This window comes from Gigantopelta aegis, chromosome 9 (assembly GCF_016097555.1).
Source record: "Gigantopelta aegis isolate Gae_Host chromosome 9, Gae_host_genome, whole genome shotgun sequence".
NCBI lineage: Eukaryota > Metazoa > Mollusca > Gastropoda > Neomphalida > Peltospiridae > Gigantopelta > Gigantopelta aegis.
In genome coordinates this window covers 68,585,320-68,601,362 of record NC_054707.1, presented here as the reverse complement: position 1 = coordinate 68,601,362, position 16,043 = coordinate 68,585,320, and the positions used below count along the sequence as shown (strand labels likewise).

Genomic DNA, 16,043 nt, shown 5'->3' with positions numbered 1-16,043 from the left:
GGGATCTATCCTAAAACAATGGCTAATAGATGCAGGTTCAAATTTAAGAATTTGTGACATCAATTTTAAAATATTTTTGCCACTGGCAAATGCTCACGTACAGCAATTTTGAGTCTGTCTACAGCAGTTTTAAATGAGTAACTTTTGCCACAAATAAATGAACAATTATTTTTCTCTATGTAAATTGTAATAGTCGGATTAGTTGGTACATAAAAAGTGCATTTGATGCTTTTACTGTGGAGAAGTCTCAATCAAGCTGAACAGAACAGAACAAGACAGAGGTGATATTTTTAAATATGACTTTAATAATTTGCAATAACTTAATATCACAGCAAAATTGTTGAATTGTTTGACAATTATGTCAAAACAGTAACATACGGTAACAAGTGATGGAGTTTGTGTTAAGATGATAATTTTCTCATGAATTATAAAATTTTTTTATCTGGAAACAAGGCTTTTGTAAGCTTACTTCAAAAACTGAAAGTAAACTTTGAAGTGTAAATGGTTGGATTCAGCATGGTTTAATCTTGCATTTGAACAAGGGTAAACCATCACAAACGAACAATATAAAACCCCATACGTTTTATATCATTTACAGCCAGCCCATGTTTATGTGAAGTGTGTCATGTCACCACAATGCAGCAGCTACATTAGTGTTGTTGACTTTTGTAGTGTCGGCATCAAACTTGCAAATAACATGCATATTTTGCACATAACATGTATGTACACATGACTAGACAGAAAAATAATAAAAGATGAAACTGGGATTGATGGTCAAGATATATGACATACCTTTCCTTATCACAATAAAGATTTACTGACTCGTATTGAATTTTGTGACAGTGAAACCACAATTCATTTTGAAATTACAGATGCAATTTAATGTTTTTAAGTACAAGAAAACAATGAGGCAAAAACTAAATTTAAGAATTAACTTCAAGAATCTTTGTCATTATTTTTCAGATCTTGAATAAAAATATGTACTGCCAATATTAACTGGAGTATAATTCTTATGCTTTCAGTTATGCAAGGGAATATTAATATTTTACTTGAGATCCCTTCAGCTAAAGAAAAAGTTATTGTTTCAAAATAAATGAACTTCTTTAAGCTTTCGTAACCAATGACTAAGCACATAATCCAGTTTGTTACTATTCTATAAGGCTTGACTATATTGGGAGTTTCTTTGTTCGTGGGATTCATTTTTTCTCACTGCCTACATGCTCATTGGCTGGTAGGAATATTAATATTACATGGATAGTATGATTTGAAGTGGATACTTGGCACTTCAAAGCACTGTAGCAAAACCTTTTCCACATTTTTTGGCTTATTCGGTTGTTCTGGCTGTGAGACGAACCTGCATAGTGTTATTTGCCAAGATTCAATGTTCATACCAGGAAATTTTTGAATGCTACTTGAATCAGCCTCTTTGTAAACTCTGATAGAGCAGAAACCAGAAAGAACAATTCACCTTCGTGAGTTTCATCTGAAAAAACAGTTAAAAGATGTGAAAACAATAACCCATTAAACAGGCTTAATCATTATCTGACCACATGTAAGTGCTTAATGAAACCTAGGGAGTTTGTGAAGAAAAGTTATCTATACATGAGTAAAACATTGAACATGGCTGATTACATGAACTTTCATGTATAGCAAGAATTAAATCTTAATAAAACATTGTTTAAACAAGAATAGTTCACCTGGTATTAAACTAATTATACCTCTGAAAAGTGAACCATAGCAATAATGATATCACAAATGGTCGTTTAGCGACTCGTTTAATTTGACTTCAATATAGCAAATGAACATGTAGGGCCTACATATTATATATGTAGACTATTGTAAACCGAACCAGTAAATAATCCACTTTTATTACATCACTTGACATTTTGTGAATTCTAATTTCTTGTGACATAATTAGGGAAAAATGATGATGTAAACTGGTTATCAGTTATCAGAGTACCATTTGTATCGGCTTTGGTTGAAATCTACATCGTGAAAACCGAGAACAAGTTGAAAATCTCTCTCCAGGGCAGCCATCTTAGATTCTGAATCGGGCCCCCAAAAATAACACTTTAGAGAATCATTTGGACCGGGTTTGGTTGAAACCTGCCTGGTGGAACTTGAAATAACGTAAAAAATGTCTGTCAATCAAGAGGCTAGTGTGGCCATCTTGGATTTTTAATTGGCCCGAATAATATTAACACTTGGTCAGAGCCATCAGATCATTTGGACCAAGTTTGGACGATACCTGCCTGGTGGAACCAAAGAAGAAGTAACAAATGTCTTGGTTAATCGGATGATAGGGCAGCCATTTTGGATTTTGAATCGGCCCAAAAAATAACAATACTTGGTCATGGCCAGCATTTGGACCAAGTTTGGTTGAAACCTGCCGATTGGAAATAGAGAAGAAATCAAAAATGTGAAAATGCTGGATGCTGGATGCCACACACCGTTCCATCACATAATCTCCCATGGCTCTTTGGGCCAGGTGAGCTAATAATGATTGATGTGACTGCAAGCTACTTTAACATTTGGTTGAGGAAGACGTACCTGCTGCTGCCACATAGGCTCCTAATAATATAGTAGTAAGGAAGGATCGGTTATATACACTTTCCATATATCAGTCAACACAGGTTGGGACGGGAGAAGCTTATAACAAAACCTTTTTAATAGGAGATTTGCACTAAGTTTTACAAGTATGGTTTGCCATGACACTAAACTTGAATATAGTTTACATAGGTCTCTAGATTGAAGTGAGCATTGATTGATTGTTTCAACACACCTGACTCGCTGAATTCATGAATGTCTAGAATCAGTTCCTTGAACATGTCCATCATGCTGTTTATGAAGTGAATCCTTTCTTTTGGATTTTCCATCACTTGGATTATATTCTGTATTAATGTTACAACATAGTTGAGGCTAAAATTGTTCTTCACACAAACCTAGATAAAAAAAATAATAATAATAACGAAAGAAAAAAACAAGACCCACTTGCAAATAAGGCCTAAAAAAATGGGTGTTTTTCCAGTTTCCCGACCTACCCTAATTTTATGTAGCGACCCTGAATTTTTTTTGAGCAAAAAAAAAAGGTTTTAAATTGAAAAAAACTACAAAAAAACATCATGATCCTTGATTTTTTGCAATCAGCAAACTAGGTTCGCAACACCTCGGCCAATTACGGTTTCTCGGTTTGATTCAATTTAAAAAAAAAAAAGGTCCCTACCTACCTACATGTACCTTATTATTTTTAAAGGATGGAACCTGAAACACTTCTTTCTTTTTTTCAGATCTGAAGTTAAAAATATACTAAAATAAAATAAACAAGGAAGAATTTTGCTTCATAATAAAATCCTGTAATGGTAACAAAAAAGTGCACAAACTGAAAAATTCATTGTGTAATTTTTTAAAAACATAATGTACATAACAATAGTATCTTTGATTACATTTTTATGTCACATCATCAGAAAGATGTCGCAATGACTCACCAGACAAAACGATGTTGTGATGCTGCAGAGTTCAACAGTCCTGCCGTTGATAGCTTTACTTGTCATCAGCTTTGATGTGATAGAATCTCCACACATAAGTAGTAGGTGTGAGACGTTTTCAGCTAACCATTCTTCAGGTAAACCTAATGAGAAACTTAGGTATTAAATAAGCTACATATTTAGCAGGAATGGATGGAATCCCAAAATATCTCTATTACCAGTATATCATTTTACGATTCTGGCAATTTCTTAAAAAGATAATTGCAAATTCAATGTCTGTTGAACAACTGAAAATAATGTAAAGGAGATATTCTATTGAAGGAATACTAGTAATAATAACGTACTGAAGTGAAATAAATGCAGTATTCAAAATTCTAAATCACCAACTTTTTGATATCCTCTGAAATCACATGTTCTTGGTCTAATGGCAGATATTTTTGTAATACTCTCCATATATAAATATACTCTGTCAAAAAAGAAATGCATAGGCAAAATATTTATGGAATTATCTCTTTAATACAAAGCGGCATAATTTTGTTATTTATGATGTATCACAATCAAATTTGACATGAGTATGTGACAATGTTCTTGCTATGGACTGATGGCAGTAGAGGCATTTTCGTCACCAGTGTCGCACGAGGGTGCTGAAATCAGTACCTTGTGTGGCCACCAGCAGCAGCAATCACTGCGCGACATCTCCTTGGCATAGACTGAATGAGTCTCTGAATCCGGGCACGTGGAATCCTAGCCCATTCTTCCTGCAGTGCTCCGGATCACGCTGGTGTACACGTCTGTCCAGTTCTTCCCATAGATGTTCAATGATTGAGATCTGGTGATCTTGATGGCCATGGCAGTACATTAATTTTCTCATTCTGTTAGAAATCCATTGTTACACATGCCATATGCGGCCTGGCATTGTCCTGTCGATCCAAAATGGGAAGCATGTAACGGCGAAGAATTTCATCCCAGTAGCATACAGCTGTCGGGTTGCCTTGTACGAACACAAGTTCACTTCTGCCGGTGTATTCTGCACATCATGACGCTCCCTCCACCGAATCTTTCAACTTGGGTGATGCAGTTGTTTGGCAAAACGTTCATTGCGGCGTATGTAAACATGTTGTCCATCACGTTGCTGTAGAAGGAAACGTGACTTGTCACTGAACCATACTCGCCGCCAGTTTCCCAAGTTCCACCTCTGTACATTCGTGCACCAGTGAACACGTAAATATTGATGTTGACGTCGCAGAATGGGGCCAACATATGGTCTCTTAGCCCGTAAACCAGCTTCTCGAAGTCAGTTCCGAATGGTTTGTGCAGACACCCTTCTCAAACCAGGTATGCGTCCAGCAATGTTCGTTTCTGTGGCATTTCGGTGATGCAAGTGCAGAACCCAGATGTAGCAATCTTGTGCTGCAGTTGTTATGCGAGGTCTTCCACTTCTGGGCCAGTCTTCAGCTGATTGAAACTGCTGGTACCTGTCCCAGAGATGTGAAATGTTGCTCTGTTGGACGTTTATGTGACGTGCAACTGCTGACTGCGATTCACCTAACTGGAGGCGGCCTATTGCAATGTTTCGATTCAGCAGGCTTAGTCTTGTCATCTTGTAACTAGTCTACGTCGAAATGGAAATGAGGCATCATTGCAGCTTTAAATATCCGTCACTACCCCAATCTTTCCCACCGAGTTTCACATGCATTCGCCAAAATCTGACCATTTCACGCTGATTTCCTGTAATTGTTGCACAACGTGCATTAAATTTGTTTTAGGGTGCATTTGGGCATGCTGTCCCATTCCAGAACATTAACAAACATGGTCATTGGGCAACATTGTACAAAAAAGCAATATTTTGTAAAATCAAACACTTTTCTTCTTTCCCTATCACCTATGCCTTTCTTTTTTGACAGAGTATATGCTGTAAAATGTACCGCCTAAGTAAGTTAGTCCCTGTGTTATATGTATTTCTGTCAATTTAGCTATGTGGTAATCCCACAGCAATGGTGACCAAATTCCTCTATGGTAAAATGCAATCTGTTATCGTCCAGTCCCTCCAGGTATTCACTTTGTGCATGAACTATAGTCCTTCCATATCAATCATAAAATGTAACTATAGAGTGTGAATCAGTCCCTCACTTTGTAGTAAAATGCACCTTTTGTGTTTGTTGGAACCTTAAAGTGTTGGCTGGGCAAAATCTGCTTAGCATTATTTGGTACATACTTGTGAGTTCATCTACAACACTAATGATGTCATCCTCTGACCATTCTTTAGTCTGACTGTGCAGGGTTTGGATGGCATTGGCTATATCTCCAAAATACTTGACAGACTCTTCTGAGTTAGCTGGTGTACTTTCACACATTTCATACCACAGAATGTCTCCTGAAAAGTAAGCAAACGTTTTACAAGAAATGAGAATTTTTTTTTTTATCATGCAAAATGAACCTAGATGATTGTGTAAATCCTGTTTCTTAATTTAGCCATAACTAGTCTGAATGAGGCAAATCAATGTTGGTACTTACAAAAGTACACTTCAGTATAAATATGTATTTTAACAGTTTTATTTCATCAATGTTAGTACTTACACTTCAGTATAAATATGTATTTTAACAGTTTTATTTTATCTTATTTTGATTTTTGTGTCTGTATGCAACTATGGTTCAAGCATTCTGTGCAGGGAATACACATCAATTTAGCTAGGCTATCTGTCCAGGACAGGGAATAATAGTTAGTTGTTAGTGGATAATGAGAGGTTGGTTTATTGGTCTTACACTTCTTCATTGAGCCAGTAAAACTCGCTCTGATTGCAAGTCTGTATTGGGATGCAAACCTAGACCTTCTATTCTTAAGGCTGATGTCACTATGTCACTGAAGCCATCTTTCAAACTGTTGATACTGAATATTTTATTAACTTCTCAATAGATAAAAATGTAAGTCTTAAAATAGTGTACATTTGGATATGCAACTAATTTAAAAAAAAATATTTTAAAGTCTTTCATTGTTGTTTAAAGATTTGTCAGTTGTATCTCATGGCTATATATACCTAAGTGTCTTTACAGACTGATTATGTGTACCTGTATCAAAGGAAGCGCCATATAGTAAATATAATATTTTGGCCTGGTGAACCATGGGCCATGGTTTTAGAATTCTGCTCAACCAAAATGCACGGTCTTGAACCGTTGGACAGTGATCCAAAAAAACTTTTCTGAAAAACTGTCTCGTCTCTCTTTCCAATTTTCCATGAATTCCTACAATAAAACATTTGTTTAAGTACTTAATATATTACCATTAATAATTACTGTACTTGAAATTTTGTGATAAATCATCAAATTAACCAACAATCAACAATGATGCCAGGTTTTGAATCAGTTAACATACTCATTAATTTATTAGTACAAGGACTACTATAATAAAAGGGAAGTAACTTTCTGATACTTGATTTTTCCTCATTATCCTGGGATGAATACTTAGTTTAAAAAAAGCAATGCTTGACGAACTTGATTAACTGGAACATTGGACCCAGGGATTAACAATTGTCTAGACAAATGACATCTTCCTGATGTTTTGGGATGTCCACTTTCCCAAAGGTAATAAAAACACATGAATTCTGTCTCACTTGAATGATTGCAGATAATTGTTGCATTTGTTGTCCGTTTCTGTGAACAATAAAGGACTAGGATAGTACTAGTATGGCATTTGCTTTCATAAAAAAAAACATATTACTCCATGTAACTGTTACTATTCAACATTAATGTGTGCAAGTTATACAACAAAATGACTGTGCGCCATACCTTCCAGAAATTAACTTCCTAGTTCGAAAGTAATACCTTTGTCTTTCGAACTAAATAAATATTAGATTATTTAATTACTTGTTTGAACAACACAAATACTTGCAATTAACTTTAACATCATAGCGTGTACAACTAGGCAAAGTTTTACCACGCTATTCATTCTTTGTCACTTATGTGATGTGACAAGTAAATGGTGTGGTCGCATTTGTGGGGTCGAAATACATTAAAAACGACCACTGGGCTGACTTTACTGGCCTTGATCCATAATAGCAGGGTGGTCTTAATACCGGGGTAGTTTTACTATAAAATAATAACGAAATATTCCGGTCTTTAAAATATTGGTCTTGATAGCAGGGTGGTCTTAGAACCGGGGTGGTCGTTAGGTGGGATTTTATTGTATAATATTTCATAAATACATTTAATTTACAAATTCACCTGGGTGTTATATGAAAATTGTTTTTATAAATTAGAACGAACTGTATTACAAGTACAAACAAAATTTGAAAAAAACAAACAAAAAAAAAACATTACAAAAATAACCATAGCCATAACTTTGTGGAATCACAGTTCTATGACAATATGCAAATAAAATCAGAGTGATATAATATTCTGATTGAATTTTGACAGTTTATATTCTTTTACTATATTATTGAAGGGTTTAATGAGCAAAATACCTGGTTTAGAGTTTATCACAATCTTCATATTTTTTAAGATACTCGTGTGTTGGCAGATTGCATCGAATGCTCTCTGGCATTCACTGTCATCCCATCCAGCTATCACAGTATGCATAAATTTCCCAAAGCAGCTAAGTGCTAAGCATTTTTCTGGAGACACACACACATTGGAATTACAGCACATTATCTGTAAATAAGAAATTTAAACTAAGCATCTCTGGTAAATAGTACAGAGGGATATAAGTATGCACTTAAAAATTTAACTGGAGTTTTTATACGCCCATCTACGATGGATTTTATTATGGTATGGCGATGTCCGTCCGTCCATTAACTTTTTCTTGTTTGGACCATATCTTGCATACAAGACCATCAAACCTAACATGTAGGAACAACTTGGGATGGTGGTGTGTCATGTACTATTACTAGGTCACTGTGACCTACTTTTCATGGTCTACTGCACATAACAGTAAATCCTTGTCAAGATTATATCTTGCATACAGATGCATACACATAATTAGAATTGAATCATACCCATAACATATTCATTAATAATATCTATGGTTTTCATCAAACTCCTGACGGGGGAATTATGTACACTTGTTAAAATTAGTTGTTACATTTATGCATTCATAGACTATAAAATCACACATTTTAAATAAAACATAATAGCTACATATATGGTTTTCATACCGCTCATACTAAATGAAAGGTACTTTAATATGAAGTACTGATACAAAGCTATCTAAGAGTAAATCAAATTAATGTTCAAGGAACCTGCTGAATCTGCCAGGAATCTGTGATGTCATACAGTCCATACACAAAAACAATTAATAATTACCATTGTTAGGAAATCATTAACTAACTTCAGACGGTCTTTGGTAGCATATAAGCATGTAGATCTCTTCATGAGTAGTCCTAGAATATAAAGAATTTAACATAAACCTTTAACATAATTACTAAGATATAATCTATATATGTATAAAGGTATTTCTTGCATTTTATTCTCCAAGTAAAATTCAATGTTGCTGTTATTGTATGCAAATTAGATTATAAATACAGAAATTCTAGATATTATCTTCACATTCCGTTTCACTGAGTGCCATAGTGGCTAAGCCATCAGACTTAAGCAAACTGGATAGGTGTACTTCACCAACTTCTCTCACTAATCACTAACTTGTCCTGTCCAGCCAGTCAAGGCAGCTGAAGTGTGTGCTCAGGACAGCATGTTTGAACTTTACTTGGATATAAATGAAAGTAAGTTGGAATGCAATATAAATGAAAGGAGTTCTTTTTCATTCCAAGTAGACTATACTGTAGTATGTCAAAACTAATTTGCAACATATAAATTGGTGGTTGTAATTTAGTGGATGGTTGTTCCATGTACTAAATAATTTAAATTGGTATTAGAGGTATTTCGCATTCCTATTGCGCATGCGCGCGAAAAGTAACGTCCCTTGACAAAATAGACTGAAACTAGTCTATTTACAAATTGGGGGGCGTGACAGACAGGTTGTTATGGGCGACTTGAGTAGCTTCGTAGGAGACTTTTAAAGTTTGGCAACTAACATGTACATATTTCGAATTAGATGGTATAATGGCCGTAGAAAACGGTCCGCTGAAATTTACAGCGGAATGGTTCAAATTTAAAAGCAGTGCAACAACTTGGACAAAGTATCTGCGACTCGTACCCGAGGGTTTTGATAACGCCAGATTAAAAGACTATCTCGTAAAAAGTATAAACAAAACATTTGACAGTTTCCATAGGTTATGGCATCGACAGGTTATGGCATCGATCGATATATATATTTGAGAGAGAGAGAGAGAGGGAGAGGGAATATATATATATATATATATATATATATATACACACACACACACACACACACACACACACACATATATATATATATATAGTCAAACCTGTCTTAAGCGGCCACACAAGGGAGTAGATAAATGTGGCCGCTTAAGACATGTGGCCGCTGAGTACAGGTTGCCACATATATAGTCTTTAAAACATTTGTTGTTGTTTCTTGTTTTACTGTCTGTACTGCTAATTAACGGATGTGTGCTTCATAGTTTTGACATGTTGTCTCCTTCAGAAATAATGCAAATAGAATATATTAAATTAACCGTTCTCCACAAGTTTGTTTTCTTTTTCCATTTAATTATTTAATTCCGACTTCATGCGATGTATTGTCATAGTAAGTGAATCTACAAATGTCAAGTGTAGCCTGCCCAGAGGCAATTAGATGCATGTCAGATTCATACTTCCTTAATTGATACACAGTGGAGATGTCGGGACTGAATGGGTACTAGTATTCCTGAAGGTGTGAAGATCGGTTATTTGCTGCACCTTATCACTGTTGTTAAAATATCCCTTTTATATAAGAGTAAAACTTTACTGTGGCCACTTAATGCAGGTATTTTAGCGATTTCGGATCCGATTTAGGTGGCCGCTGGCCGCGTTAGACAGGTGACCGCTTATTAAAGATGCATTTACATTATAAATCGTTTGGGAGGAAAAAAGTGGCCGCTTAAGGCAGGTGATCGCCGAGTACAGGTGGCCGCTAGGACAGGTTTGACTATATATATATATATATATATATATCAGAAGGTGTTTTGTTGCATTTTTCTTAGTGTCTATCTAATTGGGAAAAGTTTTTAAAAAGAAGAGATTTTATGCTGTTACATGTATATCCATAAAGTGGGAATTTAAAAAAGGGGGATTTGGGGGGTGGGGGGGGGTTTGAAGGTAGGTGCCGTTCTGTTTACCCATACACACGTTTTTATACAGTGTCAACATGAACGCATCGAGTATTATACAAAATATATTTATTTTCTTTACTGTTAATGTGTTTTCCGCCATATCTAAGTATATCAAATACTAGACGGACCTGTGTAGGAACGTCCTGTACAGAGCCGTCATCACTATATATATTTATATATCATTATTATTATTTAAGGAGTGTCTGTTATTTCTTTTATGTTCATCGGGGTATGAACAAAATAAATCATCCGTAAATTGTGTGAATCGGCGAAGCTGTTCTCACATAAGTTTGCGGATGATTTTTTTGTTCATACCTAGATGAACGTAAAAGTAATAACAAACAATTTAATACTTAGGCCCTATAATTAAATTTGAAACATACTGAGTAATAATAACATTAAAAGTTATATATATATTCTATTGAGTATTGTCCGAAATATACATATATTTTCTGTATATACAAAATATATATTTATTTATTTTATTTACTGTTTACTACCATATCTAAGTAGAGAATACTAGACCGCCCTGTATAGGAACGTTCTGTACAGAGCTGTCCTGACTACATATATTTTTTATATATTTACACACGCACACGTTATATATTTTATTGAGTATAATCCGAAATATACATATATTTTCTTTATATACAAAATATTTTTTTATTTTTTATACTGTTAATGTGTTTTCCACAATATCTAAGTATACTAGACCGCCCTGTGTAGGAACGTCCTGTACAGAACCGGTAAGGTTCCCTTATGCGTTCACTGGCTTCCCTCCTACAAAATGTGCACAGTGGAATGAGAAAGAAGTCTAAAGAAAGGATGGATGGATGGATGGATGGATTTCAACTAGTATGGTGCAAACTCATTTTCAAATTAAATTTGAAACTTATATAATTAAACATTTAACTAATTTATTCATTAATGGTATATCAGACAAATGAAGTGCAAACATTTAAATGTTATTTAGCTTAACAAAAATAAGAGGGATAATCAAGAACATGATGTATATACAGTATTATTTCTGACTCGGCCAAATGGTATAATCACTTCATTACTATAGTACATATTTCTTTAAAAATGCACATCACCATGGCTATACTATCTTTTAACAATCATGGTAGAGTCAACTAATGTAGTGTCGGAAATAAAATAAAACTCATTTATGGACATATAGTTAAAGGTGTAGTCTTTAAATGTTAAAGCAAAACTTAATGAAAACATGATTTGCAATAGCTGTCATTATGCAACTTTGAGATAGCACCTTTAATACCATTATAATAGATCACAAATTCAGAATAGTTCTTGACAGTTTTGCTCAAAAGTTACTTATAAATGTCTACAGATATTTTGTTTTGGAGATGGATAGGGGTAAACCCTCATCAGAAACGGTCCCTCACATATTGTAACAGCAATGAAACTGACACTCCTGACCACAATTTGTTATAGTCTGTTCTAATAAAGTGCACAAATTACCTGTTTACTGACATCTTTCTTTTAATTTCAAGAGTAAACACCACCTTCTACATCAATGAGAGCCAAAACAAGTAAATGCTAAATTAGGTAGACTATCATTAAATAGATATTTACAAAATATTTACTTGTCTGTTTAATATATACAGAAATAATCAACGAAAATCATTTTTATTTTATTTCCAACAGTACTTTAGTTTTCTTAACTACATTGTATAAATGACAAGGAATACAGGTTATAACAAAAATAATATTAGGGACAGCAGATAGGTCTTGTACCACTCGCCATTACCTAGTCTTTGGTACTGTTTGAAATATTCCATATGTTTTTCTTGTGGCAACTGAATATGTGGATGTGGTGTAGGAATAAGGTGTCTGCCAATGGGACGTGTTACTCTGTATCCCTCGACAAGATTCCGCATTGCTTTTGATGCTATCGTCAGAATGCTTAATTCTTCAACTGAAAAACAAAATCCACGAAACAACAAACAATTATAAATCTCTTCTAGTATTTAAGGGATAAACCCTAGTTTCAACCCGTAAAAAATAACACTACGTTTAGTTAATCTACAAACCTGTAACAAATTTGTATAAAGTTACAATTGAGTGAAAGATGAGTCTGTGATTTTGAAATGGTAAAATACCCTCTAAAAATACACTAAAACTTGATTCCATAGCTGTTACTTCTCAGATGCATGTGCGTTTTAAAAAATATGAGAAATGCATTTTGTGATATTAAAAGCACCAGGTTGACCAAAAACACTTCAAATGTACAGAAATACATAATCTAAACCATAAAATCTAAGTAAAATATGATTTCAGTTACCAAAACCGGCTATAATAAATAATAATAAAAAATATGTCTTAGTGTTTAAAAACTAGGGTATGTCCCTTTAAAACTACATATTGAACTTTAAACTAAAGGTGCCTGTGTGTTTGTTAAAATAGTACATCTGTATGTATATATATTTTTTTTATTGTGTGTGTGTGTGTGTGCATTGTGTACCACTATGTTTCTGTACGTAATGAATTCAGGGCCCCAACCCTGACATTACAGATGATTTTTGGGACAATAAATAATTTAAAAAAAACACAAAAAACCCAAAACAAACCCAAAACAACAACAACAACTACATATTTTTAGCTGTTTGTTTTGCTGTCAGTCTGTCATGAAGCAAAAGATATTTCTCAGAGGTAGTACTCTGATGCCTTTTTAAATTAGGGTTTGTTTTTTCCATTGTTTTAGAACTTATGTCAAGAAAAAGTGGATGGACTATAGCTAGGGCATATCAAATTGTGTAAATTATGTGGTCCAATATGACAGGTCCAATCTTTCCTGGTTCATTTTCACTTTCCACTTAAATGTAGCCTTTTCCCCAAAACACTATGGAACTTGATTGTCATACACTTTAAGGACATTGTGGTAGATCTTTGTAAAATTAGATGATAGAGAAATGATACTGAGATAACCTGGAAAACTTAAGTCAAGTTTTCTAAATAACTAGCTCAGTTATTAATGAAACTTTATACTTGATAAATATTTTAGGATGTGGAACTTCAGCTCTATTGGTAAAACATCAAAAACACCAAGTGGTCCATATTTGATTGTCTTGTGTGTTTTGTTTTCTTTTTCTCTTTCCACTAAACGATTAGACCTCCGTGGCTTTTTACAAGTTAGGTATGCCTTAATGTCCATAATCTGAAAAATATACAAAATTATACATTCAGTTTTGTGGGATGTTGCATATAAAAGATCCCTTGCAGTTAATCAAAACAAGCAGCGCATGGCAGTAAGTTTCCTCTCTAATTATATGTTTGCTCCTTAACTGAATGTCTGACATCATATAACCATAAATAAAAATGTGTTTAGGTCATTGTTCCTTGCTTCCATTTTTACTTGTGCCATCTGAAATGTACTTGTCCTACCCAAATCAAATAATATTTCAAGAGGTTTTCAATTAAATTTGTTCAGTTAACCGGCTTCGGTGGCATCGTGGTTAGGCCATCGGTCTACAGTCTGGTAGGTACTGGGTTCGGATCCCAGTCGAGGCATGGGATTTTTAATCCAGATACCGACTCCAAACCCTGAGCGAGTGCTCCGCAAGGCTCAATGGGTAAGTGTAAACCACTTGCACCAACCAGTGATCCATAACTGGTTCAACAAAGGCCATGGTTTGTGCTATCCTGCCTGTGGGAAGCGCAAATAAAAGATCCCCTGTTGCTAATCGGAAAGAGTAGCCCATGTAGTGGCGACAGCGGGTTTCCTCTCAAATTCTGTGTGGTCCTTAACCATATCTGATGCCATATAACCATAAATAAAATGTGTTGAGTGTGTCATTAAATAAAACATTTCTTTCTTTCTTTTTTGTTCAGTTAAATCAAACTGTTTTTAATTACCAGTGTTAAAAGCATGAATAAATTATCAATTTGTAAATAAATACATACAATTTTCAGTTCACTTGTCTGGTCAGTGTTGTAAGAATGTACTTGTCCTATACCTAATTTTCATCTTTTAAAATTTAAATTTAATATGTTGTCAAAAAATATGAAAAATAAAAACATACTGACATGTAGCCAGCTAGGGGTAAAGATTACCAGTTTTTATTTTAATATGGCAAAGCATTGGAATAATATAGTTAATTTAAATTTGAAAGAAGTTTCTGTTTCCAGAATGCTGGAAAAATTCCACTGCAAAATTGCTAAACTGAAAACTTTTTGTTTGAAAATTACTGGTGTACCTGACTGTTTGAACAAAATCTTGTAAATATATTTTTTTTTACTATTTATGAAATATGGATTTCAAGTAATATTGTTTGTTTATACTTATTTTTGTGCTTGTATCCAATTACGGTTCAAGCGTGCTGCCCTGAGCACCCACCTCAATTATCTGGGCTGTCCAGGACAGTGGTTAGTAGTTAGTTGGTACTTGGATATGAACCCACTACCTACCAGCCTTAATTCTGATGGCTTAACCACTATACACCATGGAGGCCAATTAAGTCAAATTAATGAAAGATATGTTATGTTTATTGTGTATGAAGCCAAAAAATGGGTGTGAAAAGGGATTGTCGTCGACCTTAGACCGAAGTCTTAACACTGAGCCCCATTTTCCTGTCCTTTTGTAATTAAATGACAAAAATATATATCATACATGTTTAGTCTGATATGGGATATAAATAAACAAGAACTCCACTTGTTCCAAAAAATGTTTACTATATTAAAAAAAAAAAATTACATAACCTTTCTGTTTTTATGAAAGTGACTGTGCCATTTAACTAATTTTAGTATTCCTGATGTCTATTTAGAAATGATTTTATTGCACTTTCAATATATTAATGTAAAATAAAAACAATTTTAAAACAAGAAAAAAGTTAAACTTGTGTTTCAAACTTGTTACTTTTAAAGTTGTTTAGAATGAAAAAATCAAACAATTGAATAGGAATAAAAAAATATAATAATAATAAATAAAACGATGATTTAAAATCTACTTCTTTTTCTGCTTCTTTTCTTTTTCTTTTTCTTCTTCTGGTAGTTTCATTGATTTGAAGCAATAGAATATTGTGGCTGATGCTGCGCTAATATCATGTTTCACTACACGGTAACAACGAATATCAAATGACAAAATAAACCATAGCTTACTTTTAAACGCAAGTTTATAATACCAATTTTATAAGAACACTGTAGAATCGTTTAATAATTAACTAAAAAGGTTTGAAATCGAAAAGAGTTTTAAAAATGTATAAAAACCAAACTTACGTATCATCATCTCCAAAGCCTCTTGTGTCGTCTGCTTTCGTTTCAGGTAATGATGTCAGAGTCAGCAGATAGTGACGTATGCGCTTTAAGTAAATAATTATGT

The 16,043-nt window shown here is 34.1% G+C and overlaps 1 protein-coding gene across 1 annotated transcript; it reads right to left on the bottom strand.

Annotated features, from left to right (window-relative positions):
• Positions 1 to 282: 282 nt before the first annotated feature.
• Positions 283 to 16,034, bottom strand: LOC121382151 (F-box only protein 47-like). The gene is made up of 10 exons (XM_041511662.1): positions 15,941 to 16,034; positions 13,715 to 13,883; positions 12,477 to 12,644; positions 8,781 to 8,857; positions 7,943 to 8,129; positions 6,552 to 6,725; positions 5,701 to 5,859; positions 3,486 to 3,628; positions 2,783 to 2,942; positions 283 to 1,483 (listed from the first exon to the last, which is right to left on the bottom strand). The coding sequence occupies exons 2-10, from the start codon at positions 13,878 to 13,880 to the stop codon at positions 1,386 to 1,388; spliced, it is 1,332 nt and encodes a 443-aa protein (XP_041367596.1). The 5' UTR covers positions 13,881 to 13,883; positions 15,941 to 16,034; the 3' UTR covers positions 283 to 1,385.
• Positions 16,035 to 16,043: the final 9 nt, after the last annotated feature.

Bases quoted from the DNA above. Each gene is read 5' to 3' on its own strand.
- LOC121382151 (XM_041511662.1), bottom strand. From the start codon at position 13,880: ATGGACATTAAGGCATACCTAACTTGTAAAAAGCCACGGAGGTCTAAT. The intron at 12,645-13,714 runs GTATAAAGTTTC...TTTGTTTTTCAG, and splicing joins CATCCTAAAATATTTATCAA to TTGAAGAATTAAGCATTCTG. The intron at 5,860-6,551 runs GTACACATAATC...CTTACTTTTCAG, and splicing joins TGGCGCTTCCTTTGATACAG to GAGACATTCTGTGGTATGAA.